This window comes from Arvicanthis niloticus, chromosome 17, assembly GCF_011762505.2.
Source record: "Arvicanthis niloticus isolate mArvNil1 chromosome 17, mArvNil1.pat.X, whole genome shotgun sequence".
Lineage (NCBI taxonomy): Eukaryota > Metazoa > Chordata > Mammalia > Rodentia > Muridae > Arvicanthis > Arvicanthis niloticus.
Genome location: NC_047674.1, coordinates 19,578,699 through 19,595,948, shown reverse-complemented (window position 1 = coordinate 19,595,948; position 17,250 = coordinate 19,578,699). Strand labels below are relative to the sequence as shown.

Below are 17,250 nucleotides of genomic sequence, written 5' to 3'. Positions count from 1 at the left end.
GATACATTATGGGGGACAAAACAAAAGCAAGAGCAAGGATGCTTACAAGTTCCAAAAAAAAAAGAAAATTGAATACTCAAGTCAGAAGTTAGCATACTTGTGCACTTCTGTTTACAAGACAACTACAAGCACTTAGTTTGGGGAGAAAAAAACTAAATAGGGAGGAGTGCTCCACGTGATCTGCCTGAACCTACCCTTTAAGGACACAAAACAGCTCAAGTTACAACTCAACAGTAAATTACAGACAGGCTGTGAAAACTCACTTTGGAGTTCCAAACCATCAGATGTTTACCATCATAAGGCCTTCAAATTGGGTTCATCTTAAAACAGCACAAGGCACATCTATTTATTCAGCGTATTACCCACAGTGCAACGCAATGGGCAGGAATTTAAGTCAGAGCTGAACTCACTAGTCATGACAGCAAGTACACACTGAAATTCTCTAATTCCAATGCTCTAACTTTAAGTCTAGAAGGCTTGTTTATAGATACTTCAGTTTATAAATAGCTTTCAAAAATCAATGTAAGGGCAACACCACATTTACAGAAATAAATGAATCCCCTCTAAAAAGAAACAAATAATAAACTAACATGAGAATTAACATAAATCGGTGGGAGAAACTAAGTTTTTGCATCATACCAAAACATTATTCTGGCTTTAAATGATCAACCTGCCTTACTGGTACCACAACTGTAGTACATACTACACAAGAGAATGAGATTACCTTAACTATATAACAAGACCATAATTTCAAGAATAAAAAAGCCAACTACTGTATGCAAATAATGAGCCAGGTTACAAGGTTAACACACTGATACTTTGGGAGACAAGAAGCTGGACAATTTGAGATTGGTTTAGCTATATAGTAAGATCTTGTCTCCAAAGAAAAGCATTTCATTAACAATGTATAGTTACAGTAACTTGTTCCTACAAGGTTAAGTTCCTTTTTTTTCTTTTCTAAGACAAGGCCTTTGAAAACCTGTAATTTACAAGATGGCCTTGAACTCTGGGTCTGCCTGCCCAGTGCCAGGATTAAATAAAGTAGGTACCACCAAGCCTAGAAACATTTTCAAAAATATGTTATTGGGGCTGGCAGATAAGAGCACTGGCTCCTCTTTCAAAGGTCCTGAGTCCAATTCTCAGCACACACTAATGCCAGGTGGTGGTGGTGTACATCTTTAGTCTAAACAGAGGCAGAAGCAGGAGGATCTTTGAAGCCAGTCTGATCTACATAGTGAGTTCCAGGACAATCAAGGCCACACAGAGAAACCCAGTATGGAAAAAGAAAAACTAGGACTAGAACCCAAGCTTTTTCCTTTGTAATCAGAGGCAAATGGGTTCTAAGAATTCCAAAGTTCAAAGAATTCCACACCTCTTAAACAGAACACCTCTTAAACAGAACACCTCTTAAAAAAACAAAACAACAACAACAAAAATCAGAATGGCCATTCAGTCCTAAAACTAAAAGCAGCAGCAGCCAACTGGAATGATTTTTCCCAAGGCAGTATTTGATCATGTATCAAGGTGACCTTGACCTCCTTAATCTGGAACCTATGTAACATTGCTGTCCTGGAACTCACTACTTAGACCAGGCTAGAACTCAGAGCTACCTGCCTCTTTCTGGGACTAAAGGCATGCACTACCACGACCAACTTTAGAACACCTTAAATAAAGCAAAACCAGGAAACCATCACCAACAGATTCCCCACACTCAAATCAAAGCAAATAAGCCTAAATCATAAATTCCTTTTTCTTGTGGCCATGAAACTAAGGGAACCACCAAGTAAAAAAATCCAATGGTCTCAGGGAAAAACAAAGACTTACTTCAATCTAAGTAACCTTTTAGCTAATCTGAAACTATCAATGTATCAATATTTAAAGAACTATACTTTTTGGAATATGTTAGTTGAATTAAATTTTACTTAAAAAGAAAATGGTTCCAATGTGGCTACACTGAGATACAGGTCAGCAAATAAATTACAGTGGTGACAATAAGACTGTAACATTAGTCTACTAAAAAGAAAAAAAGAAAATGGTCCAGCATAAATATATACTTACAATTTACCACCAAATAACAGTAAGTGCATTCCAGCATAAATATACTTACAATTTACCACCAAATAACAGTTAAGAAGTATGCACTATGTACAAAGTTCTACCTAGAGCAGCACAGGTAGATAACGTAAATAACTACTAAATCAGAAAGCTTTCATTGCTTGTTAAGAACTACATCTATGGGCTGGGGAGATGTCAGTGGTTAAGAGCACTGACTGCTCTTCCAGAGGTCCTGAGTTCACTTCCCAGCAACCACATGGTAGCTCACAAACATCTGTAATGGGATTCCATACCCTGTTCTGGTGTGTCTGAAGAGAGCCACAGTGTGGGATAAGGCAAAAGCCAACACATAACAAGTACTCCATTATAATCCCAAAATGAACCATGCACAGATAACCAAAAACTAAAACAAGCAGAGAGCAGAGGGTAGTTTAAAAAGTAAGTTGAAGGGGTGAAGTTAAGTTTATTACAGCCTTTGGCTACTATGTACATATTGGTTTGAATAAGGGGAAAATGCAAGCCACGTTGGTATTTTAAAAATACTTGAGTCATCTTATTACCTCTGCAAGCCCAGTGTGGCAGAACATGCCTACAATCCCAGCATTTTAGGAGGTGGAAGTAAAAGGATGAGTTAGGGGTCTTCCTGGTTACATGAGACCCTGTCTCAAAATTTAATTACCTGTACAAATAAGAACAAATAAAATTACCACTGCCTTACTCATCCACTAGAAGAAAATAAAAAGATCCCTAGATTCTAAAAAAGACCAAGATCTGGAAACACTTCTCTTAACTATAAACTGGTGATCCTAGCACCTGAGGTGGACACCGGAGATCAGCAGTTCAAAGAAAAAAGAAACAAAGAAGTATGTATTATTATTATGTGGAAGTCACAAACCAGAATAGGTACAAACTCTGTCAGTAATAAAAATGTGAACACAGGATGCCCTGCAGAGATAGCTCAGTTATTAAGAGCACTTGTTCATGCAGAGGATCCAGGTTCAACTCCTAGCATCCGTGTGGTAGCTCATAACCATATATAACTTTAGTCCCAAGAGATCCAAAGCCCTTTTCTGACCAGGCATCCATGGTATTTTGTACACATTGAGCAAAACATTCACACACAAAATTTAAAAATAAATCTTAAAAAAGTTTCAAGTTTCTCTAAAGATAATTAACAAACTTAGCTGTAAGGACACACATTAAGAAGTAACTGATGTTGATGCAAACCTAGATAATTTTTTTAATTTAATTTGGGCCTAAATTCTATGAGCAGTTTAGTAGTAATTTCTAGTTATAAAGAATTGTGCTGCCAGGTGGTGGTGGTGCGCTTAATCCCAGCACTTGGGAGGTAGAGGCAGGTGGATTTCTGGGTTCCAGGCCAGCCTGGTCTACAGAGTGAGTTCCAGGGCTACACAGAGAAACCCTGTCTCGAAAAACCAAAAAAGAAAAGAAACGAAGAATTGTGCTTCCTATTAACTCTCCCTTACAGATAAGAATCACTAACATCGTGCGCCACCACCAGGACCACTAACATCTATCACCATTTTGTAATACATTCTTTAGTGGCTGGGGATTTTCCCCCACTACCATTATATCTGCTTGGTTTCCCAAACCATTTAGTGAAAAATATTACCTATTCACATTTTATGGATAAAATGAAGAACAGATAGATAAGGAACTGGTTCAAGGTCACATCACCACCAAATGAAAAAAATATCAACTTTTAAATCTGTGATGTGTCTTCTTTATAGAGATGTCTTTTTAAAATAGAAAACATGGTTAGAAAAATGGCTCAGCAATTCAGAACACTGGCTGCTCTCCCAGAGAACAGGGATTCCCAGCACACACATAGTGACTCACAACTGTCTGTAATTCCAGTTCCAAGAGATCTGATGCCCTCTTCTGGCTTCAGTGGGCACCAAGCACAACATAAGATGAAGGCAGAATACCCATGCACATAAAATAATATACACTTAAGATTATTCAAAAATAATCAATTAGAACCATAAAACCTTAACTGGCTAACATACACAATAGGAATAAAACTAAATAGCACTCCAAAATTAACTCCCCTTGCCAGGGTACACACCTTTAATCTCAGAGGCAAGTAGATCTTTGTTCCAGGCCAGAAAAGGCAATGAATGCAGGGAGTAACCCTGTCTTTAAAATTAAATAAATGGTTTAAGTTGGCTCTACATGTGCTGTGCTCGAAGAGAGAGCTTACAAATTAGAAAGGAGAGATTCGGGCTGAAAAGAAAAGGAATGCCTGAAAGGAACACAACATGTTTAAAAGTATTCTCAAGAGTAGACAGTGATGCTTTAAGAAAAGATGTTAAGGAGATAACTGGTGGTACCCAAACAATGCCAGGGAAACAAAGTCATGGTAGACAATGAAAAGGATGGCATGAAAATGGGGTCTTCTAAAACAGCAGGGACAGTACCCAGTGTGGATGGAACAGAGGTACAGAAAGACTAAAGGCAAAGTGACAGACAGAAAGGGCTGAGGAAAAAGGAAGAAAAGCAAAAGGCAGAGAAAGGCCTTAGCCTAGTAGTCCCTTAAAAACTGTTAAGTGCTGCACTGGACAGAAGTTTGGTAGGAATGTCTGCCTTGATTTAAGCTCTCACTAAATAGAAGTCATTTGTTTTCAGATTTTAATTCGGCTTTATTTCAGGAATTCAATACCAAAATAACTCATTTGTTTTGGGATATATTTAAATATCTTCTTTGAAATGTTTTTTACTAAATAAAAAAAAATTACTTCCCTCAGTTAAAGCACCTTGGTCTACTCTATTAGGCTCCCATATTTTAACATTTGTTAATTTTACAATAGCACTCTCTGGGATTGCAAACAGTTCTCAGAATTCTAGCAGGTATATGAAAAGCTAAACAGTCTAATCAGAGAAAAAACTAAATGTCAGCTGAGCCGACTTAAACACTACTCGCTGAAACACAGTGGAGCAGATGGAAACAATCTTTAGAGTTGTGCAATTCTTAGTCCATTCCTAGAAAAGCAGTCATATACAAAGCCTACTAGTTATCATGCTACAATGTATAAAAACATACCAGTTCTGGGACGAAACATGGAACTAGGAGTAAATTAAGTGTCTTAAAATGTAATACTAAAGTAACCACATAAACCTAAGAAAACAGTAATGCCCTCCACAATTTACCATCCATAAACATGTAGTAACTTCAAACTCGACACACACAAGGCCTCATATACAGGCCTCTTGCCTTTTTTCTAACACAACTAAGACCTTTGTTCCCAGCATCAGTTTTTTTTACCCTACTCAGTAACAGCTCTTTCAACTTTCTACCACGTATTTTTGTTTTGTTTGGTTTTGTTTTTTAGAGATGAGATTCTAAGCCTCAACTTGCCGAGTCTTTATAAAAAAAAATGAGACGCCAAAAATAAGATTCGAGAGCAAGAAAAAGTTAAAGACATCGCTGGGGCCTACAAACCGAAGAAAGCCTGGAGATCGGGTGATTTGGCAGCCCAGGCCAGATCGCGAGCTCAAACTAGGAAGGGAGACAGGAGAGCGGTTAGACCACTCGGAACAGAGTCACTGCGCTATCAACCGCCCCCCACCCCCACCCCGCCCCCACCCCGTTTACCTAGTAACATCCCCGCCCCCAATTAACGGAGCCAGCAAACTAAAACTCAGCCTCAGAAGCTAAAAACTAAAACCTCTCCGAGACAAACTAAAACGCGTTAATAGAAACAAATCTGCTAGAGGGGTGGGAAGCCACCCCTTCCCGTTTTCCTCTCACCGCGGACCAATTCCCTCAAGTCCACCTAGAATAGTTACAAGGTGCAATTTAGCCGCCACCACCCCCACCTGCACTTTTTTTTTTTTTTTTTTTTTTTTTTTAGTTCTAGCAATGTTTCTGCGTTCTAATGAAGGCTGTTATTCCAAGGAAGTCCTAGACAGAAGACTGGGTCTTAAAACCTTCGTTTTCTGAACATCCCTGTAAACTTGTTTCTCCACAAGAAACCCACTCGACAGGCAACAAGAGTTGAACTGACGGACAGTGTAATAGGTTTTATGTAATCCACATATATTAATCTCCTAACTCGCTTTGAATGTTAATACGATTGGGGTGACAATTGGCCCACCTCCCTCACCCAAGCCTCAGTTAACCTCTCCGTCCTAGTCCTCTTAGAAGACCCTGCTTTCCCTCAGCCAAGTTTCTCGGCCTCTACCGCGGGCCCTGCCAGCTCGGCGCGTCGTCTTCCTCCCTCAGCCTCGACTTCCCCGGCTGGAAAAGCCGCCCCGTGCCGGCTCGGCCGCCCCCAACCGTCCCCCTCAGCAGGAAGACCCTTACCGCCGTCCAAAGTCACTCCCGCCTCTCCCTCCTCAGACCCTCGCCTCACAACAGTTGTCACTCGAGCTGCTCCCTAGTTTCCATTTCCGGGCCGTCCACAGCTCAGAGCCTCCCTTTCCCTGTTTCCGGGCCCCCCGTCCCATTTCCGGGGAACCCTTGCCGTCTTCACGCCCCCCACCTGCACTTCCGGCCCCCCACTTTCTCTCTTCCTAGACGCCCTCCAGGCTCCATAGACCATTTCCGGTCCCCTCCCGGCCCCCGCTGGGCTCCCCCAGACCCGCACGCCCTACCCAGGTTCCGCCTAGGGCCTTCCTCATCGCCGGAGGCCGGAGCAGAGACTCAGAGCCCCCTCCCCCCCCCCGAAGCCGGTCGGCCCCGGCTCCTCAGGCCGCGGGCTCGCTCGAGCGCCTCACCCGTCAGCCTCGGGCTGTTCCTTCCATGGCCCTGCCGCCGCCAGCAAGTCGAGCCGGGAGCTCAGTCACTACGATGACACGGGCGCGCTGCCTGAGACTTTTGGCTCTGGTTTCCCAGTCCTCGTCAGCCCCCTCCCCCAAAGCCCGACCCTGCCGCTCGGAACGGCGTCCCAATTACCTAGTTAGGCCCCAAAGTCTCCGGTCCGGACTCGGTGGCGCGACGGCAACTTCCACTGGCTCCCCCCACCCCCCCCAGCGGCGGCGGCGACGGCGGCGGCTTGTCGTCCCTTCAATTATCAGCTGAGCCGCAGCACCGCGCCGCCGTGCGCCTCCGCCCGCGCCGCCTCCCTCCCCTCCCGCTCTACTCCAGCCGGGGACTACTTTGTCCTGAGGCTTCGGCCTGCGGGATCCTCCGCAGGACCAGCCCCGCTGCCTATTTACAACCCATCCTATCGCCCCTCCCTCCGCAACGCTCAACTCGAGACGACGAGCAGCCTCCAGTCTCCTTCCGATCCCTTCAAGGGACCAGGAAGGGTACTGTGGCACTCCACTTGGTATCCCTCCGCTGGGGTCACCCCCGCCCCTCCGCGCTAGCAGGAACTAAATTCCACTTCGGGTCACCCAGGACCTGACTGTAGAAATTTCACAAAGCAGGGTTCCTTGTGGCCCCTAGTAAAGGAAACCATCACCCCAAGTTAAAACCCCCACTGCCAACTCAAAAGCGGACTTCGTTTTAAAGTGAGGCTGTGGCCCCCTGACCCCGGTCAAGCCCCGCCCCTTCCTGGTTGTCTTAGCGACGGCAGTGGCGTCCCAAGATGGCGTCGTGGCTGCCGGAGACTCTGTTTGAAATTGTAGGACAAGGCCCGGCGCCGAGCAAAGACTATTACCAGTTGTTGATCACCCGAACTCAGGCAAGTGCGAGCCACGGTTTCCTGTCTCTCCTAACCCCTTCCCTGCCCAGCAGGGCCACCCGATGGGGGCCGCTCCAGGCAAACAGCCAATGTGGCCTGCCGGAAGCGCCGCGTCTCAGCTCACAGCCAGAGATCTTCTCTCGTCACCTCTGCTCGGCGCGCCGAGGTCCGTTCTCTCCCTAAGGCGGGCTCGTCCCTGGCGAGCCTTCCTTTCCTCCCCACAAATGCCGTCCGCTACCCTTTCTGCCTCCCGGCTTCCTACCCGCTGCGTTCCCTCCGCGCGCCGAAGAAAAACAGGCGTCCCTGCTTGCGTGCCGCCTCACCTCAGCGTGGGAAGGAGGGAAAGAAAGACTCAGCTAAGTGTCCCAAGGAGAAGCCGGCAGGGGGAGAAAGGGACGGTCTCTTCCAGGATAGGACTTAATCCTGTGGCATTTATTTTTTTCAAGAACCTCGCTACGGCCTTTATAATTATCACACCAAAACTCCTCTTTTTAGAAGGAATGGCTGACTGAAAGATCTCCCCTTACCTTGCTGGAGCCTCTTCTATCCCATTGAAAGTGTGCGGGGGGCGGGGGATACAAAAAAATGTTTCAGCTGCTCTGCTCATCGGCCCCACCCATAATGACATCTGCTCCACAACAATAAGAAGCGGGATTATGTTATCGCTGGAGTAAAGTAACCCTGGGGGCCTTTTTTTTTTTCAAGTGTTTTGGTTGTCAGGGGTGGGCTTTAGATAATGTATTGTGCCTATGAAATGCACTGGAGCTGGGCGTCCGCTGAACATGTAGCAGGTTCCTGGCAGAGCTTATCCTGGTCATTAAGCTGTTCGTGCACCCCATAGTTTAAGTAAGCCATATTCCTATAAAATTAAGTTTAAAACTTTGTGTTTGTTTGGGTCTAGGCATTGATTATTCAATCTGTTTTTCCTGGAGCCCTTAAACAAAAGAGTAATGAACTAGTTTCTTTTACCTGTAAAACAGTAATAGTGTGTGCACTCTATGTAATACCCAAAACTACTGAAATGTAATACCCTGTCAGTTTATTTTTAAACTCCTTTCAAAATTTTTGACAATTAGGATTGTGAAGATTTGGTTTGGTTTTGTATATGAGGTGGGTTTTGTTTTTGTTTTGTTTCCTTGATGAGATTGTTTTTTGTTTTGAGATAAGAGTCTTACTGCGGTGCCTGGGTGGCCTAGAACCAAGGTATAGACCAAGCTGGCCCTAAGCTTGAGAAATCCAGCCTCCTCTGCCTCAGGAATTAGGCATTACACCCAGCTAAGAGAGGTGGGGGGTTTGTTGGATCCCTTGGGTTTTTTTTGGGGGGGGGGGGCGCTGGGCTGATTTTTCGTTTTTTTCTTTGGCTCTATGAGCGGGAGAAACCAGAGCCTTCTACTTGTGCCAGACTCCACCACACACATGTTCCTATTAGCTTTAAGATCTGTAATCCTGATAATTCTTCACTCTTTGTATGACTTAAGACGTAGTAATCTTTTGGACTCTGTTTTTCCACTTTCACCTATTGCAAGTAAGTCCAGATGTTGGTGATTTTTACTTTACAGTCTTTACTGTATCTTTAAAATTGCTCTTTTGAAGTTTTGTCCATGAAAGTCTGGTATCACAAGGAGGCTTCTCTCTCCCTCCCCACCCCATCTCTCTAGTGTTTTAAGCTGAAATGAATTGACAGTATCTGCCTACATACCATCCTCCAGCTAATTTGCTATATTAAAAACTTCCATCAATATTATTAACTTTCATTTTCATTCTTTTTAAAGACCTGTAGCCCAGGATGTCTTGAGCTCCTTACCATCCTGCCTCTGCCTCCCAGGTGCTAAGATAATAAGCATGAAACACAACGCCTGACAGTCTTTTTTTTTTTCTAACAGATCAACAATTGCTCTTTAAATTACTAAAGGTGGCACAGACCTTTAGTTGTGGCACTGTGAGAGGCAGAGGCAGGACGGATCTTGAGTTCAAGGCCAGTCTAGTCTACACAGGGAGTTACAGCCAGCCAAGGATACATAATGAGGCCTGTCTCAAAAATTAATAAGGAAGATATTTTAAGAGAACTGTTATTTGGGACCTTAGCCTCTTTATCACGAATTTATATATAAAAATCCTTCTCAAAATCGAATCCATTTTCTTTATCAAGTACATTACAGCTCTCCAAGTAAAAGTTGAGTTCAAATCTGATTATGTTGACCTCTTTTCAAAATAAAGTCTAAGTCTAAGTACTGGAAACCGAATACCTAGTAAGAGGTAGCCTGGCATAAGTATTTAAAAAACTAAATCTGTGTTCTATAGTCCACTGTCTGGAAAAAGCCAAACCTACACTATGGAATCGACTGCTCTTTTTTTTTTTGATGTTCCCTCTGTTGATGTCCAGTTTAACCCATATCATGAGTTTGAGGCCAGCCTAGTCTACAGAGAAATCTTTGGGGGGGGGGAGCTTTGTTTTTGTAGGCATGGTGAATGGCACATATTGTGTAATCCCTGTACATGGTAGACAAGAAAGCAAGACCATATAAAGTTCAAGGCCAGCCTGGTCTATATAGCAAGTTGCAGGGTAGACAGGGTTATGTAAAGAGACCCTGTCTCTAAAAACAAACCTAGAAAAATAAAAAATAAAATAAAATAAAAACAAACTTCTTGTGCTGGCCAGATGTCTCAGGAGGGGAAGGGCACTGCCACCAAACCTGGGTTTAATCCATGAAATCCCCCCACATGATGGAAAAAATGGACTATCATAAGCTATCTTCTGACCTTCATGTGCATGCCTGTGTGCTCCTGACTGTGCCCCTGCCTAACACACAAACTACACATCCAAATAGCCCTCATACCACCACCTCTACACCTAGCCATGTACTGTCCTCAAAGTCCCAAGCTACTTTCAAACTGTGTGTCTTAGTGCCAGAACTGGATTATACTTTTATTTTTACAGAGGCATTGTCAACAAACAACTTGATGCTATAAAGCCCATTCCTGTCATCAGCTATGGTGGCACTCACCTTTAATTCCAAGGCTGGGGAGACAGAGGCAGGTGGATCTCTGAGGCTAGCCTGGTCTACAGACTAGTTCCAGGACAGCCAAGGTTAACACAGAGAAACCCTGTCTTGAAAAACCAACCAAGCCGCCGTTCCACCTGCCTTTAATCCCAGCATTTGGGATTAAGTTCGAGGACAGCCAGGGCTACACAGAGAAACCCTGTCTCAAAAAAAAAAAAAAAACATATCTCTGTAATCCCAGCACTCAGGAGGCTGAGGTGGGAAGTTCTCAAGTATAAGGTCTTTTTGAAGGCTACATAGTAGGTTTGAGGCCCACTTGCCCTACATAGCAAGATCATCTCTAAACAAGGCTAGCAAGATGGATCAGTGGTTAAATGTACTTGCTGCTAAACCCAATGACCTGAGTTCAAACCCCCAGGATCCACAAGACTGAAGGACAACTAGCTCCTAAAGTTATTACCTTCTGACTTTTACATATGTACCATATATGGTACACACACATAAATAGGCACAAATAAATCTTAAATAAATCTACAATAACTAGAAAACAACTTTCCCAACGCAGCTCCAGGCCACTGTAGTTCTGTTTATGAATCTCGCCTTTATTATGATAATCCTAAGGCTTAGAAAAATGAACATATTTCTCTTTGGAGGGTGAGATAGGAAGGTAGACAGGGTCTTTCTGTCTACGCAGGTCTAGAACTGACTACAATAGACAGCCTTGAATTCACAGAAATCCACCTACCTCTACCTCTGAGTGCAAGTATTACCAGGACAACCTCGGGTAGCCAATGTATTTTTTTTTTTTTTTAAATCAAAGATTCATTTGTTTTCACTCTAATTTTAATAACTGTATCTAGTGGGTTTTTTTTTTTTTTTTTTTGGTTGGTTTTGGTTTTTGGTTTTTCAAGACAGGGTTTCTCTGTATAGCCCTGGCTGTCCTGGAACTCACTCAGTAGACCAGGCTGGCCTCGAACTCAGAAATCTGCCTGCCTCTGCCTCCCAAGTGCTGGGATTAAAGGCGTGCGCCACCCCTGCCTGGCTCCTAGTGAATTTTTTTAATGATTCATTTTTATTTTATGTGCATTGGTGTTTTTGCCTTCCCATATATCTGGCTAGAAACACATCTTAAATATTACTTACGCCAGGGGTATTTTTATATGTGGCATCTAAGAAATTCTCAGTTTATTTTTCTGAATACAGAGATTTTCCTTAATCCACAACTTAGCACTTATTTATGGGGATGAAGAAATGGAGGATTCCTGCCTCCAAAGAATGCCCCATTCATCCAACACCTTATATATGCCAGGTACTATTCCAGAAACTGGGGAAATATCAGTGACAACCACTTTCTTTCATGAAACATTCAGTCTACTAGGAACAATTAAAAGTTAGTGTTACAAACTAAGTCTCACTACTTACCCCAGGCTGGCCTTGAACTCAGGATCCTCCTGCACCAGACTCCTGAGTGGTAAAGTTACAAGTGTGAGCCCTTCTTCCCACTTAGTATAGTTCCCAGTATAGCATTTTTTGACCTCCTCAAACAATAGGCACACCCATGCTGCACATAAATACATGTGGGCATGATCATACACAGAAAGAGGGGGTACTGGGTAGGGGTAAGACAGGATCTCTCTATTATGTAGCTCTGGCTGGCCTGGAACTCACTATGTAGACGACCAGGCTAGCCTCGAGCTCATGGAGGGAGATCTATCTGCCTCAGTTTCCCTGCTGGGATTACTAAGTATAGTTGTATTTGGGTATGGTGCCTGGAATTACAGGTGGTTATGAGCCACCTGACGTGGATGCTGGGAACCAAACTCGGGTCCTCTAGAAGAGCAACAAGCATCCTTATAGTCACTGGGCCCGTTTAAAAAAAAAAAATACATAAAACCCTGGTGGTGGTGGCATACTATACACTCAGGAAGTAGAAGCAGCCTTGTCTGTAGAACATATTTCTTCTCAAACGGAAGTGTTGCTTGAGGTGGCCTTAAGCCAGTGACTTAGGTTTAATGTAGAAAGTTTTAGAAATGCTAACCTTGTACTAAGTAAATGAGAAGTGACAGACTTGTAAATGATCCTCTTAGGAGTACCACTATGTAATGGCCACTCCAACACATTCAGAGGAATGTAGACTTGTTCATCTCTTTTACTAAATCCTACCCAGAACTACAAAACCTGAAGATCTGGGGATTTAGTTCAGTTGCTAGGATGCTTCCCTAGCTTGCAGGAAGCCCCGAGTTTGATACCCAACACATCAAAGGAGATAGAGGTGGAGGTTACAAAGTTCAGGGCCGCCTTGGTTTTAGGCCAGCCTGGGCTATGTCAAACACTGTTTCAATGCTCAGGCCTAAAAGAAGAAAAAGAAACTAAAAGGTTGTTCTTTCTGCTTTGTTAAATGTGAGACAAGTAGAAAAGAAGGTAGGAACTGGGGGGTGTGGTTTACAGTGCTTCCCTAATGGGGGTGGGGTGGAATTCACTGACTAGCTCAATTTGGCCCCCAAATAAAGAGATTTCTCTGGTAAATTGAAGTCATAATAAATAAGCCCATTTGGGGAGGTAGATAAACCAATCAGCTTGAGATCTGGCATATTTCTCCAAGAGGACCCAGGACTCCGAGAATCCTGCTGTCCTGACCCCCGCCCTCTCACACAGAGTCCCCAGGAGCCATCTATACAGGTGGAAGAGAGCAAGGAAACGTATCTGCTGTGTTTCTGCCTCCTTTTTTCCTTATCCCCATGGGAAGCCCGCTTCTGCCCTAGCCCCAATATCCATTTTACCCACTGGCTTACCAGCCACAGCCCCAGTGCTCCCCCACCTGCAAACTACTGCCCAAAGTCAAGCTGCGCTCTTGGCCTCTGCTTTGTGTCTGACCCTCTTAGACCTTTCCCCCGTCTTTCCTGTGACTGAGAACAGTGGGTCTGGCTCTGCTCCGTCCCTCATGCAGTACGTATTAATTTTACCTACTGAAGCCTGGCACATCTTCACCTGCTCTTCTTGACACCAACAGGTTCGATAAACGCACCCTTTCCTAACCCACAGGTTGGGTCAGGTGTTTATAATAATAAACATCATTATTCCTCTATTCCTCATGTCTGACACGCTTCAGAAAAATGGTTCCCAACCCTGTGACACTACAGGATGTGCCTCATCTGAGTTGTGAAATGGCTTTTAATCAGAAATTTTAAGTTCTTTTTAAGTGGCATAGGGCACTTTGGGGAGAAAGAGAGGTGACATGGTCCAACCAAAGCAATTAAACTCTCTAAAGGAAGTGTTCAGTGCCTTTGCCGTGTAATACCTCAGTCACAGTCACCGAGAGGCTCCTCCATCTTCACTTCAGAATTCCATAACCCCTGCTCAGACGTCGTCAGCATCTCCTACACCATCACTCAGCACCTGTGAACACCTACTCAATCTGGTCTCACCCCACGTTTCCACAGACTGGCTGCATAATTATGTGGGCCAGTAGAACACTTGATTGGGAGTCATTGAGTCATGGCTCCTTTGAGTCCTCCTGCTACCTAGCAAGCTCTTGACCTGGGGCAAAGCTCTTAATTTATCTGGGCCCCAGTGGCCTCATCATCATACTAAGGTCACTAGACTTAGAAGATCACTAAGGTTGAGTGCACAGCTAAAATATTCTTTCCTGTGACAGTGGCATTCGATCCTGGAGAAAGCAGAGACTTTTTTTTTTCTTAGAATAATTGAATTGGCAGAGATTGTGGTTGGTAGCTGTGAGACCTCCTTCCCTTGCCTAATGTTCTGTCCTTTTCAGCTGTGAGGTGAGCAGTTCGGCCTGCCCCCCCACCCCCTTTTCAGGACAAGAACCAAATAACATGGAAGACAATGGGCCAGTGTTTCTCTATAGCAGCTTTCATGGTCAAGATTGGGGACTCTTGCCTGAAACTAAATCCTAGATGCATCTTCTTTCTGGGATTTCTCGGAACTTTCAGATCCTCCTGTGAAATGGGAATGATTTGGCATATAAAAAGGGTTAATGTAGAAGAGAGGACTCTGGTGCAAGCTGTTGCATGCGTGTATGAGGCTGCCACAAGGAAACCTGTTGTTTTGCATAATGAATACATGCTAATAAAACAGAACAAAACCCTGTTGTGCGTCATGGATTTCCAAGAGGAGACTGAAACTGGTGTTTCTTCCCCTGTCATGTGACACTGGAATCTCCTTCCCTAGGGCTCTTCAGGAGTAGAGACTCCGAATGTTCTTTGGACAACAGAACAGGAAATACCAAAGGAGCCAGCATCACCTTTTCCATGAACAGAACTGGAGGAGCAACTCAGTCATCTGTCAGTGGCTTTTTTTTTCTCCTTTATTGTTAAAATCAGCTTAGGCCTCCACAAGAATACCACGTGACGTTTTCACTGGCATTGCAATTGCAGGGAGTGTGCGGATGAACTCTCTTGTTAATATTGTGTCTAATCTTCCTTTGTGACATTTCTAGGTATATCATTTTACTAGGTGGTAGTGTCAAAATCAGACATTTATTTTCTTAGGTTTCTAAGTGTTTCTTTTTTTTTTTTTTTTCAGTTCTTTTTATAACTGGTAATCATTTCTCCAATAGTGTGTTCACTGTTTCTAATGATTAGCTATGGAGGTTAGCACTGATTCCAGGTATTAAGTGGACACACTACCACTGAGCCAAAACCCAGCCCTCCAAAGTTGACTTGTGTTTCTTAGTTAAATTTCCTGCTTTACCTGTGGATGATTTTAGATTTTCTGTGACTAGTGCATCACATCTGTGAATGATGGCATTCCCTTTCTTAATCATAGTCTCCAGGAGGTACTTTGTGAGAAGTTATTTGGATTTGGGCTCTTTAGGGGTTTTTGTCTTTGTTTTGTTTTGTTTTTGTTGTTCTTGTTTGTTTGTTTGTTTGTTTGTTTTGCCTGTGGTGGTAGTGCAATGCCTTTAATCCCAGCACTTGGGAGGCATATGCAGGCTACTCTGAGGCCAGCCACAGACTTCAGACTCAAAGATCTGCCTGCCTCTGCCTCCCAAAGCTAGGACTAAAGGTGTGCACCACTATGCCTGGTTTAGAGGACAACAAAAACTGAGTCCTTTCTCTCCTTTTTTTTCCTTAAGTTCAAGGGATCTAATTCAGGTTGTCATCTTCCTTGGTAAGCACTTTCCCTGCTGAGCCATCTCACCAGCCCTGGCCATTTCAAAAGAATGCATCAGCCAGAGTTGGTGGTGGGCTAGTGACCCAAACCCCTATGGCTAGCACTTAGGAGAATTAACCACAGGATCTCTGGCCCAAGCACAAAGCAACCAGGGATGGTGCCACACACCTGTAACCCCATCAGTTAGGAGGCCAAAAGAGGACTGGGCTAAGCATGCTCCAGAAGCTTAGTATAAACATGCCTTAGAAAAGAAAAAGTGAAACCACATGATAAAGGTTTTCCCCGCACTGGAGGGAAAAAAAAAAAAAAAAAAAAAAAAAAGACAAAACAACAACAGATGAGCCTTAACCAGGCATATCCGAAGACTATTATATAGAAGACTGAACAAGAATTTCCCTTGAGCCCAGGAGTTTTGAAACCGGCCCGGGCAACACAGCAGCACTCCATCTCAGAGAGAAGGAAAGGAAGATCAGGGAGAAGGAAGGAGTTACGGGCCTGGGGACAAAACTAAGTTGGTAGAATATTTGCCTGATATGCACAGAGCCCTGAGTTCAATCCCCAGCACCTTCTATGGTCATGAGGGCACATGCCTTAATCCCAGCACTCTGGAGGCATAGACAAGAGGATGCACACTTCAAAGTCATCTTCAGCTACAGAACAAACTCAACACCAACAACCTAGATATAGAAGGTCCTATCTCAAAAACTAAACCAACCACGGGCAGTGGTGGCGCACACCTTTAATCCCAGCACTTGGGAGGCAGAGGCAGGTGGATTTCTGAGTTCGAGGCCAGCCTGGTCTATAGAGTGAGTTCCAGGACAGCCAGGGCTACACAGAGAAACAAACAAACAAACAAAAAAACTGAACCAACAAGAAAGGAAATGGGGTTGAATAAGGCGGGTGTGGGTCGGAAGGTGGAAGGGAATTAAAAAAAAAAAAATAGAGACAGAAATACTCCCCTTTGGAGGCAAGACAGACAGCTTCCTTGTGATGCTTGCTGCACTCAGTGTCTAGCCACTGGGTCCAAAGTTCCTTCCCCCCAGGAAGCTTGCAGTCCAATAGACAGACAGAAACAGCCAGGTGCTCCGGGCAGCAAAGACATGAGTCAGTCATGAGCAATCCTGTCAGGGCAGCAGCGTGATGGGGAGGACTGTCCTGAAATGAGAGCTGGGAGAGCAAGAAGGCAGACATGGAACCCTGGGTGAAGAAACCAAAGCTGACAAATAGGAGGAAGGGCAGAGCTTGTCCTGACTCCTCTACTGGTCCTTGCTACTGTGGCAGGATATGGGAGCCCCAGAGGAACAGATCTGGAGGTGTCTGGGGAATCAAGAATTATAAGTAGATTCTACTTGGATTAGATGAGTCAGCAGTTTGCAAACCGTTTTTCTGGTGTTGCAGATAAATGT

At 44.1% G+C, this 17,250-nt stretch overlaps 2 protein-coding genes across 39 annotated transcripts in view; one reads left to right on the top strand and one right to left on the bottom strand.

Annotated features, from left to right (window-relative positions):
• Positions 1-7,157, bottom strand: part of Trip12 (thyroid hormone receptor interactor 12) — a 108,940-nt gene extending 101,783 nt beyond the window's left edge. For 25 of the 35 annotated variants that reach the window (XM_076914888.1, XM_034521975.2, XM_076914894.1 and 22 more), the window contains exon 1: positions 6,974-7,113. The gene's annotated coding sequence lies outside the window, so the exon portion shown is untranslated. Of the gene's footprint in view, positions 1-6,382; positions 6,565-6,795 lie in introns of those variants that run through there. The other 10 variants (XM_076914889.1, XM_076914907.1, XM_034521982.2 and 7 more) reach the window with 9 other exon arrangements.
• A 317-nt stretch (positions 7,158-7,474) lies between these two features.
• Positions 7,475-17,250, top strand: part of Fbxo36 (F-box protein 36) — a 55,826-nt gene continuing 46,050 nt past the window's right edge. For 2 of the 4 annotated variants that reach the window (XM_076914909.1, XM_076914910.1), the window contains exons 1-2: positions 7,588-7,706; positions 14,900-15,012. In XM_076914909.1, the coding sequence (XP_076771024.1) occupies positions 14,980-15,012 (33 nt within the window). In that variant the 5' untranslated portion in view covers positions 7,588-7,706; positions 14,900-14,979. Of the gene's footprint in view, positions 7,707-14,899; positions 15,013-17,250 lie in introns of all 4 variants that reach the window. The other 2 variants (XM_076914908.1, XM_034521997.2) reach the window with 2 other exon arrangements.